Here is a 12,202-nt window from a genome sequence, read left to right on the forward strand (position 1 = left end):
ATGTGGGTAATTTTATTTATTAACTATTTTGTGTCAAGTAGCTCTCTGGTTAACAGAATAAAAATTCAAAATTTGAAAATTGCTAAATTTTCACCAAATTTTGTTTTTTTTTTTCACAAATAAACACAAAAATTATCAACCTAAATTTACCTCTAATTTACCTCAATATGTCACGAAAAACAATCTCAGAATCGTCTCAGAATCGCTAGCATCCGTTGAAGCATTCTTGAGTTATTACCTCATAAAGGGACACTGGTTAGAATTGCAAAAAATGGCCAGGTCATTAAGGTCAAAATAGGCGGGGTCATGAAGGGGTTAACATTCATAGCCCACCTATAAATACAGTGGCTTGTGAAAGTATTCACCTCTTTGGCTTTTTAACTATTTTGTTACATTGCAACCTGTGTTTAAATATTTTTGTAGTGGGTTGTGAGCTTAACGTTGGGCACATATGCTAAGTGTCTATGGCCGGCATCACACTGGCGTATTGCATCCGATGCAAGATAATCGGATGCGATATGCTAATGACACTCTGCTCCTGCTCGCAGCAGAGCAGGAGCCGAGTGTCATGCGTTTGTGCTCGATTCTCTCGCACAGGGAGGATCGGAGCACAGCTGCGAAGGAGGCGGAGAAATTAATTTCTCCATCTCCTCCTTTGCTGGGGTCCGCTTATAACGCACAGCACTCGGATGATATCCGAGTGGTGTGCGCAGTCTCACTTGCACCCATAGGCTTATACGGGTGCGAGTGAGCCGAGAGATTGTCTCGGACTGAGGAAAACGACCGACAAAAAGTCGGCTGGTGGAAGCTGCCCCATAGCCTAACATTGGTCCGAGTGCAATGCGATTTTTTTTATCGCATTGCACTCGGCCGTTTAAAACGCCAGTGTGACGCTGGCCTAATGGGTAAAAACCGTGCCTGTTTCTATCATTCTTCACTTTCCCCTGCTTTCCCCACCTTCATTTTCCCCTCCCTGGTTTTGTTTGTTTGCATTGGTACACATGACAATAAGGGTACCGTCACACTATACCATTTCGATCGCTACGACGGTACGATTCGTGACGTTCCAGCGATATCGTTACGATATCGCTGTGTCTGACACGCAGCAGCGATCAGGGATCCTGCTGAGAATCGTACGTCGTAGCAGATCGTTTAGAACTTTCTTTCATCGCTGGATCTCCCGCTGTCATCGCTAGATCGGTGTGTGTGACACCGATCTAGCGATGCGATCCAGCGATGCGTTCGCTTGTAACCAGGGTAAACATCGGGTAACTAAGCGCAGGACCGCGCTTAGTAACCCGATGTTTACCCTGGTTACAAGCGTAAAACTAAAAAAAAACAAACAGCACATACTTACATTCTGGTGTCCGTCAGGTCCCTTGCCGTCTGCTTCCAGCACTGTGACTGCCGGCCGTAAAGTGAAAGCAGAGCACAGCGGCTGTGCTTTCACTTTCACTTTACGGCCGGCAGTCACAATGCGGGAAGCAGAGACTGCAAGGGACCTGACGGACACCAGATGTAAGTATGTGCTGTTTGTTTTTTTTTAGTTTTACGCTTGTAACCAGGGTAAACATCGGGTTACTAAGCGCGGTCCTGCGCTTAGTTACCCGATGTTTACCCTGGTTACCCAGGGACCTCGGCATCGTTGGTCGCTGGAGAGCTGTCTGTGTGACAGCTCCCCAGCGACCACACTACGATTTACCTACGATCACGGCCAGGTCATATCGCTGGTCGTGATCGTAGGTAAATCGTATAGTGTGACGGTACCCTAAGGCAATCTCCAACGTGCCGATTTTGGTATATATGCTCTGAGTAACGTCTACATTGTTGTATGTACACTACCGTTCTAAAGTTTAGGGTCTCTTAGAAATTTCCTTATTTTTGAAAGAAAAGCACAGTTTTTTCCAATGAAGTTAACATTAAATGATTCAGAGATACACTCTATACATTGTTAATGTAGTAAATGACTATTCTAGCTGCAAACCATCACTCGAGTGTTCTTATGGTACTTTGTGTTTGCTAACTGTAAGAAGGCTAATGAATGGTTAGAATACCCTTGAAAACCCTTGTGCAAGTATGTTAGCACAGTTGAAAACAGTTTGGCTGATTAGATAACCTATAAACCTGACCTTCCTTTGAGCTAGTTGAGAATCTGGGGCATTACATTTTTTGGTTCTATTAAACTCTCAAAATGGCCAGAAAAAAAGAACTTTCATGTGAAACTCGACAGTCTATTCTTGTTCTTAGAAATGTAGGCTATTCCATGCAAGAAATTGCCAAGAAACTGAAAACTTTCTACAATGGTGTGTACTACTCCCTTCAGAGGAGAGCACAAACAGGCTCTAACCAGAGTAGAAAGAGAAGTGGGAGGCCCCGCTGCACAACTGAGCAACAAAACAAGTACATTAGAGTCTGTAGTTTGAGAAAACGATGCCTCACAGGTCCTCAATTAGCAGCTTCATTAAATAGTACACGCAAAACTCCAGTGTCAACGTCTACAGTGAAGAGGCGACTCCGGGATGCTGGCCTTCAGGGCATAGTAACATACATAGTAACATAGTAACATAGTTAGTAAGGCCGAAAAAAGACATTTGTCCATCCAGTTCAGCCTATATTCCATTATAATAAATACCCAGATCTACGTCCTTCTACAGAACCTAATAATTGTATGATACAATATTGTTCTGCTCCAGGAAGACATCCAGGCCTCTCTTGAACCCCTCGACTGAGTTCGCCATTACCACCTACTCAGGCAAGCAATTCCAGATTCTCACTGCCCTAACAGTAAAGAATCCTCTTCTATGTTGGTGGAAAAACCTTCTCTCCTCCAGACGCAAAGAATGCCCCCTTGTGCCCGTCACCTTCCTTGGTATAAACAGATCCTCAGCGAGATATTTGTATTGTCCCCTTATATACTTATACATGGTTATTAGATCGCCCCTCAGTCGTCTTTTTTCTAGACTAAATAATCCTAATTTCGCTAATCTATCTGGGTATTGTAGTTCTCCCATCCCCTTTATTAATTTTGTTGCCCTCCTTTGTACTCTAGTTCCATTATATCCTTCCTGAGCACCGGTGCCCAAAACTGGACACAGTACTCCATGTGCGGTCTAACTAGGGATTTGTACAGAGGCAGTATAATGCTCTCATCATGTGTATCCAGACCTCTTTTAATGCACCCCATGATCCTGTTTGCCTTGGCAGCTGCTGCCTGGCACTGGCTGCTCCAGGTAAGTTTATCATTAACTACGATCCCCAAGTCCTTCTCCCTGTCAGATTTACCCAGTGGTTTCCCGTTCAGTGTGTAATGGTGATATTGATTCCCTCTTCCCATGTGTATAACCTTACATTTATCATTGTTAAACCTCATCTGCCACCTTTCAGCCCAAGTTTCCAACTTATCCAGATCCATCTGTAGCAGAATACTATCTTCGCTTGTATTAACTGCTTTACATAGTTTTGTATCATCTGCAAATATCGATATTTTACTGTGTAAACCTTCTACCAGATCATTATTGAATATGTTGAAGAGAACAGGTCCCAATACTGACCCCTGCGGTACCCCACTGGTCACAGCGACCCAGTTAGAGACTATACCATTTATAACCACCCTCTGCTTTCTATCACTAAGCCAGTTACTAACCCATTTACACACATTTTCCCCCAGACCAAGCATTCTCATTTTGTGTACCAACCTCTTGTGCGGCACGGTATCAAACGCTTTGGAAAAATCGAGATATACCACGTCCAATGACTCACCGTGGTCCAGCCTATAGCTTACCTCTTCATAAAAACTGATTAGATTGGTTTGACAGGAGCGATTTCTCATAAACCCATGCTGATATGGAGTTAAACAGTTATTCTCATTGAGATAATCCAGAATAACATCCCTCAGAAACCCTTCAAATATTTTACCAACAATAGAGGTTAGACTTACTGGCCTATAATTTCCAGGTTCACTTTTAGAGCCCTTTTTGAATATTGGCACCACATTTGCTGTGCGCCAGTCCTGCGGAACAGACCCTGTCGCTATAGAGTCACTAAAAATAAGAAATAATGGTTTATCTATTACATTACTTAGTTCTCTTAGTACTCGTGGGTGTATGCCATCCGGACCCAGAGATTTATCTATTTTAATCTTATTTAGCCGGTTTCGCACCTCTTCTTGGGTTAGATTGGTGACCCTTAATATAGGGTTTTCATTGTTTCTTGGGATTTCACCTAGCATTTCATTTTCCACCGTGAATACCGTGGAGAAGAAGGTGTTTAATATGTTAGCTTTTTCCTCGTCATCTACAACCATTCTTTCCTCACTATTTTTTAAGGGGCCTACATTTTCAGTTTTTATTCTTTTACTATTGATATAGTTGAAGAACAGTTTGGGATTAGTTTTACTCTCCTTAGCAATGTGCTTCTCTGTTTCCTTTTTGGCAGCTTTAATTAGTTTTTTAGATAAAGTATTTTTCTCCCTATAGTTTTTTAGAGCTTCAATGGTGCCATCCTGCTTTAGTAGTGCAAATGCTTTCTTTTTACTGTTAATTGCCTGTCTTACTTCTTTGTTTAGCCACATTGGGTTTTTCCTATTTCTAGTCCTTTTATTCCCACAAGGTATAAACCGCTTACACTGCCTATTTAGGATGTTCTTAAACATTTCCCATTTATTATCTGTATTCTCATTTCTGAGGATATTGTCCCAGTCTACCAGATTAAGGGCATCTCTAAGCTGTTCAAACTTTGCCTTCCTAAAGTTCAATGTTTTTGTGACTCCCTGACAAGTCCCCCTAGTGAAAGACAGGTGAAACTGCACAATATTGTGGTCGCTATTTCCTAAATGCCCAACCACCTGCAAAGAAAAAGCCATATCTGAGACTGGCTAATAAAAGGAAAAGATTAGTGATGAGCGAATATACTCGTTACTCGAGATTTTTCGAGCATGCTCGGAGGTCCTCTGAGTATTTTCTAGTGCTCGGAGATTTCGTGTTTTTTTTGCCGCAGCTGAATGATTTACATCTGAAAGCCAGCATAAGTACATGTGGGGGTTGCCTGGTTGCTAGGGAATCCCCACATGTACTTATGCTGGCTAACAGATATAAATCATTCAGCTGCGGCAAGAAAAACTAAATCTCCGAGCACTAAAAAATACTCTGAGGACCCCTGAGCATGCTCGAGAAATCTCGAGTAACGAGTATATTCGCTCATCACTAGAAAAGGTTAATATGGGCAAAAGAACACAGACATTGGGTAGAGGAAGATTGGAAAAAAGTGTTATGGACAGATGAATCCAAGTTAGAGGTGTTTGGAACACACAGAAGAACATTTGTGAGACGTAGAACAACTGAAAGATGCTGGAAGAGTGCCTGACGCCATCTGTCAAGCATGGTGGAGGTAATGTGATGGTCTGGGGTTGCTTTGGTGCTGGTAAAGTGGGAGATTTGTACAAGGTAAAAGGGATTTTGAATAAGTAAGGCTATCACTCCATTTTGCAACGCCATGCCATACCCTGTGGACAGCACTTGATTGGAGCCAATTTCATCCTACAACAGGACAATGACCCAAAGCACACCTCCAAATTATGCAAGAACTATTTAATGAAGAAGCAGGCAGCTGGTATTCTATCTATAATGGAGTGACCAGCGCAGTCACCAGATCTCAACCCCATTGAGCTGTTGTGGGAGCAGCTTGACCGTATGGTATGCAAAAAGTGCCCATCAAGCCAAAGCAACTTGTGGGAGGGGCTTCTGGAAGCATGGAGTGAAATTTGTCCAGATTACCTCAGCAAATTAACTGCTAGAATGCCAAAGGTCTGCAATGCTGTAATTGCTACAAAGGGAGCATTCTTTGAAGAAAGCAAAGTTTGAAGGAGAAAATTATTATTTCAAATAAAAAATCTTTTTTTCGAACCTTGTCAATGTCTGGACTAGATTTTCAATTCATTTGGCAACTCATTTGATTGATAAAAGTATGATAAAAATAAAGTTTTAAAAAAAATTATATATATATATATATATTTGAAATCCGATTTGTGTGTGATGCTGAAGCACTATATAGTCTAAGTTAAATATATATAGTTACGGAGGTTGAAAAAAATGTACATCCATAAAGTTCAGCCTTTCTCCAAGTTGGAGAAGTGAGAAAAATATAGGCATAAATTAAATTTATGGGATTAAATAACTAAAAATTGGCATGTGCATATGTATTCACCCCTTTTCTATAAAGGTCCTAAAAATGTCTGGTGCAAGCAAATAAATCACATACTTGGTGAATGGAAGTCAATCTGTGTGCAATCTTAAGTGTTACATGTCTGTCGGTATATGCACACCATTTCTGAATGGCCACATAGGCTGCGACACCAATAAGCAAGAAGGCACCGCTAACCAAACAGCACAATGAAGACCAAGGATATATCCAAACAAGTCCGGGTTGGATTATAAAAAATTAAAAATATCCCAGTCACTGATGATCCCTCGGCGCACTATTTACTCTGTTATCATCAAATGGAAAGAAAATGCTACCAAAACAAACCTGCCAAGAGAGGGCCGCCCACCAAAACTCTCAGCCTGGGCAAGGAGGGTATTAATCAGAGAGGTAGCGCAGAAATCAATGGCAACCCTGAAGGAGCTGCAGAGTTCCCAAGCAGAGACTGGAGTATCTGTCCATAGAACCCCAATAAACTGTACACTCCATGGAGGTGGCCTTTACTTAAACACAAAAATTGTAAGGCTCATTTTGAGTTTGCCTCAAAGGTATGGTGGAAGGTACTGTGGTCAGATGAGATCAAAATTGAACTTTTTGACCACCAAGGAAAACGTTATGTCTAAGAGCCAAACCAACAAAGAACACCATCCTCACAGTGAAACATGGTGGTAACAGCATCATGTCGTAAGGTTGTTTTTCAGTAGCAGGGGCAGGGTAAATGGTCTGAGTCAAGGAGAAGCATTTTCTTTAGGAGGGTGAATAGTTATGCACACTGAAAGTTTTTGTCCTATTTTTTTTTTTTTTTTGCTTCGTAATAAAAAGAAAACCAAATGTTCACAGTTACAGGCATGTTCTTTACATGAACTGATGCAAACTCTAAAAAAAAAAGTGACATTCCAGATTGTGAGGTAGCAAAACACGAAAAATGACAAGGGGGTGTATACATTTGCAAGCCGCTGTAGTGTTTGTTAACTGGGTGCCTGTCGATAGAATTGTGCACAGTAACCTACACACAGTGGCAGGTCGGCGCCATTATACTGATTACAATGATACCTTGGTTGATGAAATCTGTCTTGTGGCTGTTTCTAAATCTTTATTTTCAGTTTTGGGTTAATGATATGCTCGTGCCCTAAGGGTATGTGTCCACGTTCAGGATTTAGTCAGGATTTTATGCATGTAAAATCCTGACCAAATCTGCATCTGAGGTTACTGGCAGGTCACCTGCGCTGTCCTTGAGTTTTTTTCTGCAATGTATGGACATGCGGCGTTCTTAAAAGACGCACCGCATGTGCGTTTTCGCGGGTATGCCGCATGCGTCTTTTACTGCATAGTGGAGACGGGATTTCATTAAATCCCCTCCACTATGCTGTAACATCTGGACGCTGCGTTTTTGATGCTGCGGCTCAACACAGCGTCTAAAACGCAGCGTTTCCTGAACGTGGAAACATACCCTAAGGCTGGGCTGGGTTATGTGGTGCTCTGATTATATAGTCATAATGCAGACTGCTGCCTGGTCACTGCTCCCTCGCTGACCTGCCCCCTAGTTTGCATAATGAAAACCTAACATACTGAAGAAAGAGACAAAAAACTCTTCTGCAGGCAGGTGCTGGCCCTGGCTCCTACTCTGCAGCATAATCGCATGGTTAGTGTGGCAATAATTCATTTTCTTGATGTTATCCAGCTAGGGGGGGGGGAGAAACCATTTGAAAATGTCGCCTGCGCAGTAGCAGCGGCGCCATCTTGGAAGAGGATTATGCGACTATGCTACAGAGCAGTATCAAATATGCATGTTTTTGTCATGATTTTATTTATTAGATCAGGTAAAAAAGCACTGAAAAAGTGACATGCTGCAGGTTAGAAGCTGCTACAAATCTGCAAGGAAAAAAATAAGCAACATGTTCATGAGACTTCAGGTATCTTACATTGCTGGTGCTAGAAAATCGTTTAGTTTTGTGACAAAACTATGCAGAAAGAGCCCGACAAAATACAGCAAATGCTTAACGAGTGCACAGAGCTGTAACATGTGCCCTTAAGGCTTCTTTCACACTTCCGTCTTCCAAATCTGCACAGGATCCGTCAAGACGTTGAAATGACGGATCCTGTGCAGATTGTGGAAAACGTGTGCACTGGGCCGTCTTTCTGACAGACCCTTCTAGCCTATGTGCACCTGTTGTTTCCGCTGCGAAAACGCATGCACTGCACAAACCAGGTTTAAAAAAAATAAAAAATCGCAGTATTCTCACCTACCGGCGTTCCCGCGCACCGATGCTCCCGGCAGCTAGCGTTCCTAGTAATACATTGCGAAATCTCGCGAGACCGCGACTGCTCGCGAGATTTCGCAATGTATTACTAGGAAGTAACGCTAGCTGCGTGGGAACGCCGGTAGGTGAGAATATTGCGATTTTTTTTTTTTTTTTTTTTTTTTTTTTTATTATTATTTTTAACATTCTATCTTGTTACTATTCATGCTGCACAGGCAGCATCAATAGTAAAAAGAGAAAGAGAGCAAGCGAGAGAGAATTTCCCTGACGGGAAATTCTTCTAAGCATGCTCTTTGAAAAGGCGGGACCCGTCCCTGGATTCCTGCTTTTCACAGGCAGCGACGCACCCTGCGCACATAGGCTACTATTGTTGCCAGTGACTGGCAGCGCAGGATGCGTCGCTGACCAATTTTCCGACGTGCAGAAAAAACGTTCCTCTGAACGTTTTCTTCCCGACGGCCCTTTTTTTTTATGCAGGATCCAGTGAAAAATGGATGAAACGGAAGGCAATCCGTCACTAATACAAGTCTATGAGAAAATGCAGGATCCTGCATATTTTTTTGCAGGATTCTGCAATCTCAAAAAACGACGGATTGTGATGGGAGCTGAAAGACGGAAGTGTGAAAGAGGCCTTATACGGCATTAAAGGTATGTTCACATGAAGCGTTTTTGCTGCATTCTTTATGCAAATAAAAAGCCACTAGGGTTGAGCGACCTTGACTTTTTTAGGGTCGAGCCGGGTTTCGCGAAACCCGACTATCTCAAAAGTCGAGTCGAGTGAAATCGGCCGATTATGGCGAAAAGTCGAGGATCGACCGAAACACGAAACCCAATGCAAAGCCAATGGGATTATTATTATTATTTTTTTTTTTATTTTTTTTTTTTTCTCTCTCTCTCTCTCTCTCTCTCTCTCTCTCTCTCTCTGTACTGTAGACAAATCACACATGTAATCTGCTACCAAAAAAAAAAAAACATAAAAAAAAACTATGTAGAAAATGGTGCAAGAAAGCAGATTTTTGACTGCAGGAAAAAACTGAGCAAAAACGCTGCATGTCAACATAGCCTAAGCATTCACTGCATTTTTATCGCTTTTTTTCCCACACCGTTTTATCAGAAAAACTGAAGCATTTCCTAGTGCCAGCAAAGCGAACGATATTCCTGAAGCCTCACGTAAACGCTAGTGATGTTTTCCTTGCAGAGCTGAACCCGTTACTAATCTGCAGCATGTCCATTATTTCAGGGTTTTTCACCCATTCCAATGCATGGTTAAAAAAAAAAAAAGCAGAAAACTTGTTTGTATGTTGCATTTCTCCTGCCAAGAGACAGTTTTTTTGCGCAGAAATGTCTGCATCAAATACTTAACGTGTGCACATACCCTTAGGCTATGTGCACACGTTCCGGATTATTCACGGATTTTTTGTACATTTTTTCGGCGGCTTTCTGCGGCAAAAATTCTTAAAAAACGCATACATTAAGCATCCCATCATTTTGAATGGTTTCCGCAATTTTTGTACACTTGTGCATGCGGAAAAATATGCAGCATGTTCATTAATTTTGCCGATTTTAAGTGGATTTCCCACTATATTATTGCATTGGGAACCTCCAGAAAAAAACGCCAAAAATCCACACACAAATCGTGCAAAATACGCGATAAAACGCGACAAAAACACGTGCAGAATTCCTGCGGAAAACCTCAGGATTTTCTCAGGAAATTTCTGCATACTTTCCGGACGTGTGCACATACCCTTAAACAAGCACAGTTTTTATTCACATGTTTTTACCCAATTATTTAGTTAATTGGCTTAATTGACATCTTGTGTGTTATGAGGGGCTAGCTGATGGTTGATTGCAACCTTCCTGTGGTGTCAATGTTTTTGTGAATAATACATTTCTAAATGTGGCTAGCACAATATCTACTGTGTATATTTCTCTTTGCTTATTAGACACACACACTTAATCACAGACGAGCAGTTCCAGGTCGCAAGAAACCATTTGACATTCTCCTAGCTGAACACAAGGCTCGTTCAAGGGATAAAGAAGTCATAAAAGACAAAGATCATCCACAGAATGCACGAGACTCTCATCAAAACCAGCCTCCACCAACGCAAGAACAGTCATCGGGGTCTTCTGCCAGCTCTGCTCCAGAACCAAAAGTGGCTTCCCCTGCAAAAGCTCGACTGCCCAATTCTGTCCTACCTAGGTGAGCTAAAGTGATTAGTTTTACTCCATAGTTTACACCATTAGTTTTACTCATTGCAAAATCTTTAATTTCATCCTCAAAATCTGTGCATTATTACCATCATGGTTTTTTTGGACTATTTTTATGCCAGATTATGGTTTTTAAAGGGAATTTGTCTTCAGGTTTTATGCTATGTAATCTGACAGCTGTATGTTATATGGGGCTGAGACCCTGATCCTAGTGATCCTTAGTAGACTATAAAATCAATGTTTTATCAGCAGGATATTATCACTCCAGGCCTAGATGCCTTGTGACTCTTGGTCAACTGCTCTGTCACCCCACCCCTGATTAGCAGCTTTCTGTCAATATACAGTATACACAGAAAGCTGCCAATTAGAGTGGTGGCCAGGGTTATACAGGGCTCAGCATTCTGTGCTCAGCTAGCTCTAAAACTGCTGGTCTGCATGCTGTCATTTTCATACAATCACAAAGTGACACATCACTGGAATCATGATCTCTGCCCATACATAATGCTGCTTTCTGATTACATAACAAAAACCTGGTGACAGATTCCCTTTAACTGTTGTATCTTCAATTTCATACATCTCTTTGGAATGATCATATTTGGGATTTTTATTTTGAGAATTTTATATCTAAATCTATGTTGTGGCTAACTACAGCTAATGTTTTATATCATTTTTATTATTCTAGGCCATCTTCTGCAAATAGCATAAACAGCTCAAGTTCATCAAACCACAGTGCTTTTATGCCAGAGCCCACTGCAAATCCTGCAGCAGGGGATCTAGCTAGTCGGCTTTCGAGTGATGAAGGGGAAATTGAAGGTGTTGAAGAGACAGAGAAATTAGACTGTTATTACTCTGGACATCATCCTAAACCTCTAGCGGTATGTAGTCTATATTTAAATGTAGAATTAACCTAGTCTCAAGAATAGAGATGTTTTACTACTACCAATTTAATTATTTCTAAAGGGAAACTGTAATGTCAAAAAATGCTATTAACCTGCAGATAATGTGGTTAACTGGAACCTGCCACCAGTTTTTTGGCTTATAAACTATGCCCATCACCTTTAAGATCATAAGAATGGGGTTTCTGCAACCCCTTTATATCCTCAGACATGCCTCTGTATGCCTTTTACCCTTGTACCGAGCTGTATGTAAATTGCGTGGTCCGATGGGTGTCTCCAGATTGTGATCAGTTCTGCCTCCGTCCCTTCCAACGCCCCTCCACTGTTTTTAAAAATTTCTATACAGTTACCATTAGAAAGCATAGCAGGTCGTATGGATACTTCTAGGACCTTTTTCTTATTCATTGTTTGCATCGTGTCGTGGGACAAAACATTGATGCATGAAAAGTGTGATGTTGTCATTTGCAGATCCCTATGTAATCTACCCGTCCTTGGCATGGGGCTGGCACCACTAATACAATGTAAAGTCCGGGCCTATTACTGTACCTCACTGTCAATGAAGTGGTGCGCCCCTGTGTTAGGAAAATTAGATTGTAGGCTTCACTGGAGCATGAAAGATTGGCGTGAATGTCCGTAACATGT

The 12,202-nt window shown here is 41.6% G+C and overlaps 1 protein-coding gene across 3 annotated transcripts in view; it reads left to right on the forward strand.

The window, feature by feature from the left end:
* ATXN7L1 (ataxin 7 like 1) overlaps window positions 1-12,202 on the forward strand; it is a 234,773-nt gene that overhangs the window by 200,738 nt on the left and 21,833 nt on the right. For all 3 annotated transcript variants that reach the window (XM_069765083.1, XM_069765084.1, XM_069765085.1), the window contains 2 exons: window positions 10,400-10,656; window positions 11,347-11,539. In XM_069765083.1, the coding sequence (XP_069621184.1) occupies window positions 10,400-10,656; window positions 11,347-11,539 (450 nt within the window). The remainder of the gene's footprint in view (window positions 1-10,399; window positions 10,657-11,346; window positions 11,540-12,202) is intronic.

This window comes from Ranitomeya imitator, chromosome 4, assembly GCF_032444005.1.
Source record: "Ranitomeya imitator isolate aRanImi1 chromosome 4, aRanImi1.pri, whole genome shotgun sequence".
NCBI lineage: Eukaryota > Metazoa > Chordata > Amphibia > Anura > Dendrobatidae > Ranitomeya > Ranitomeya imitator.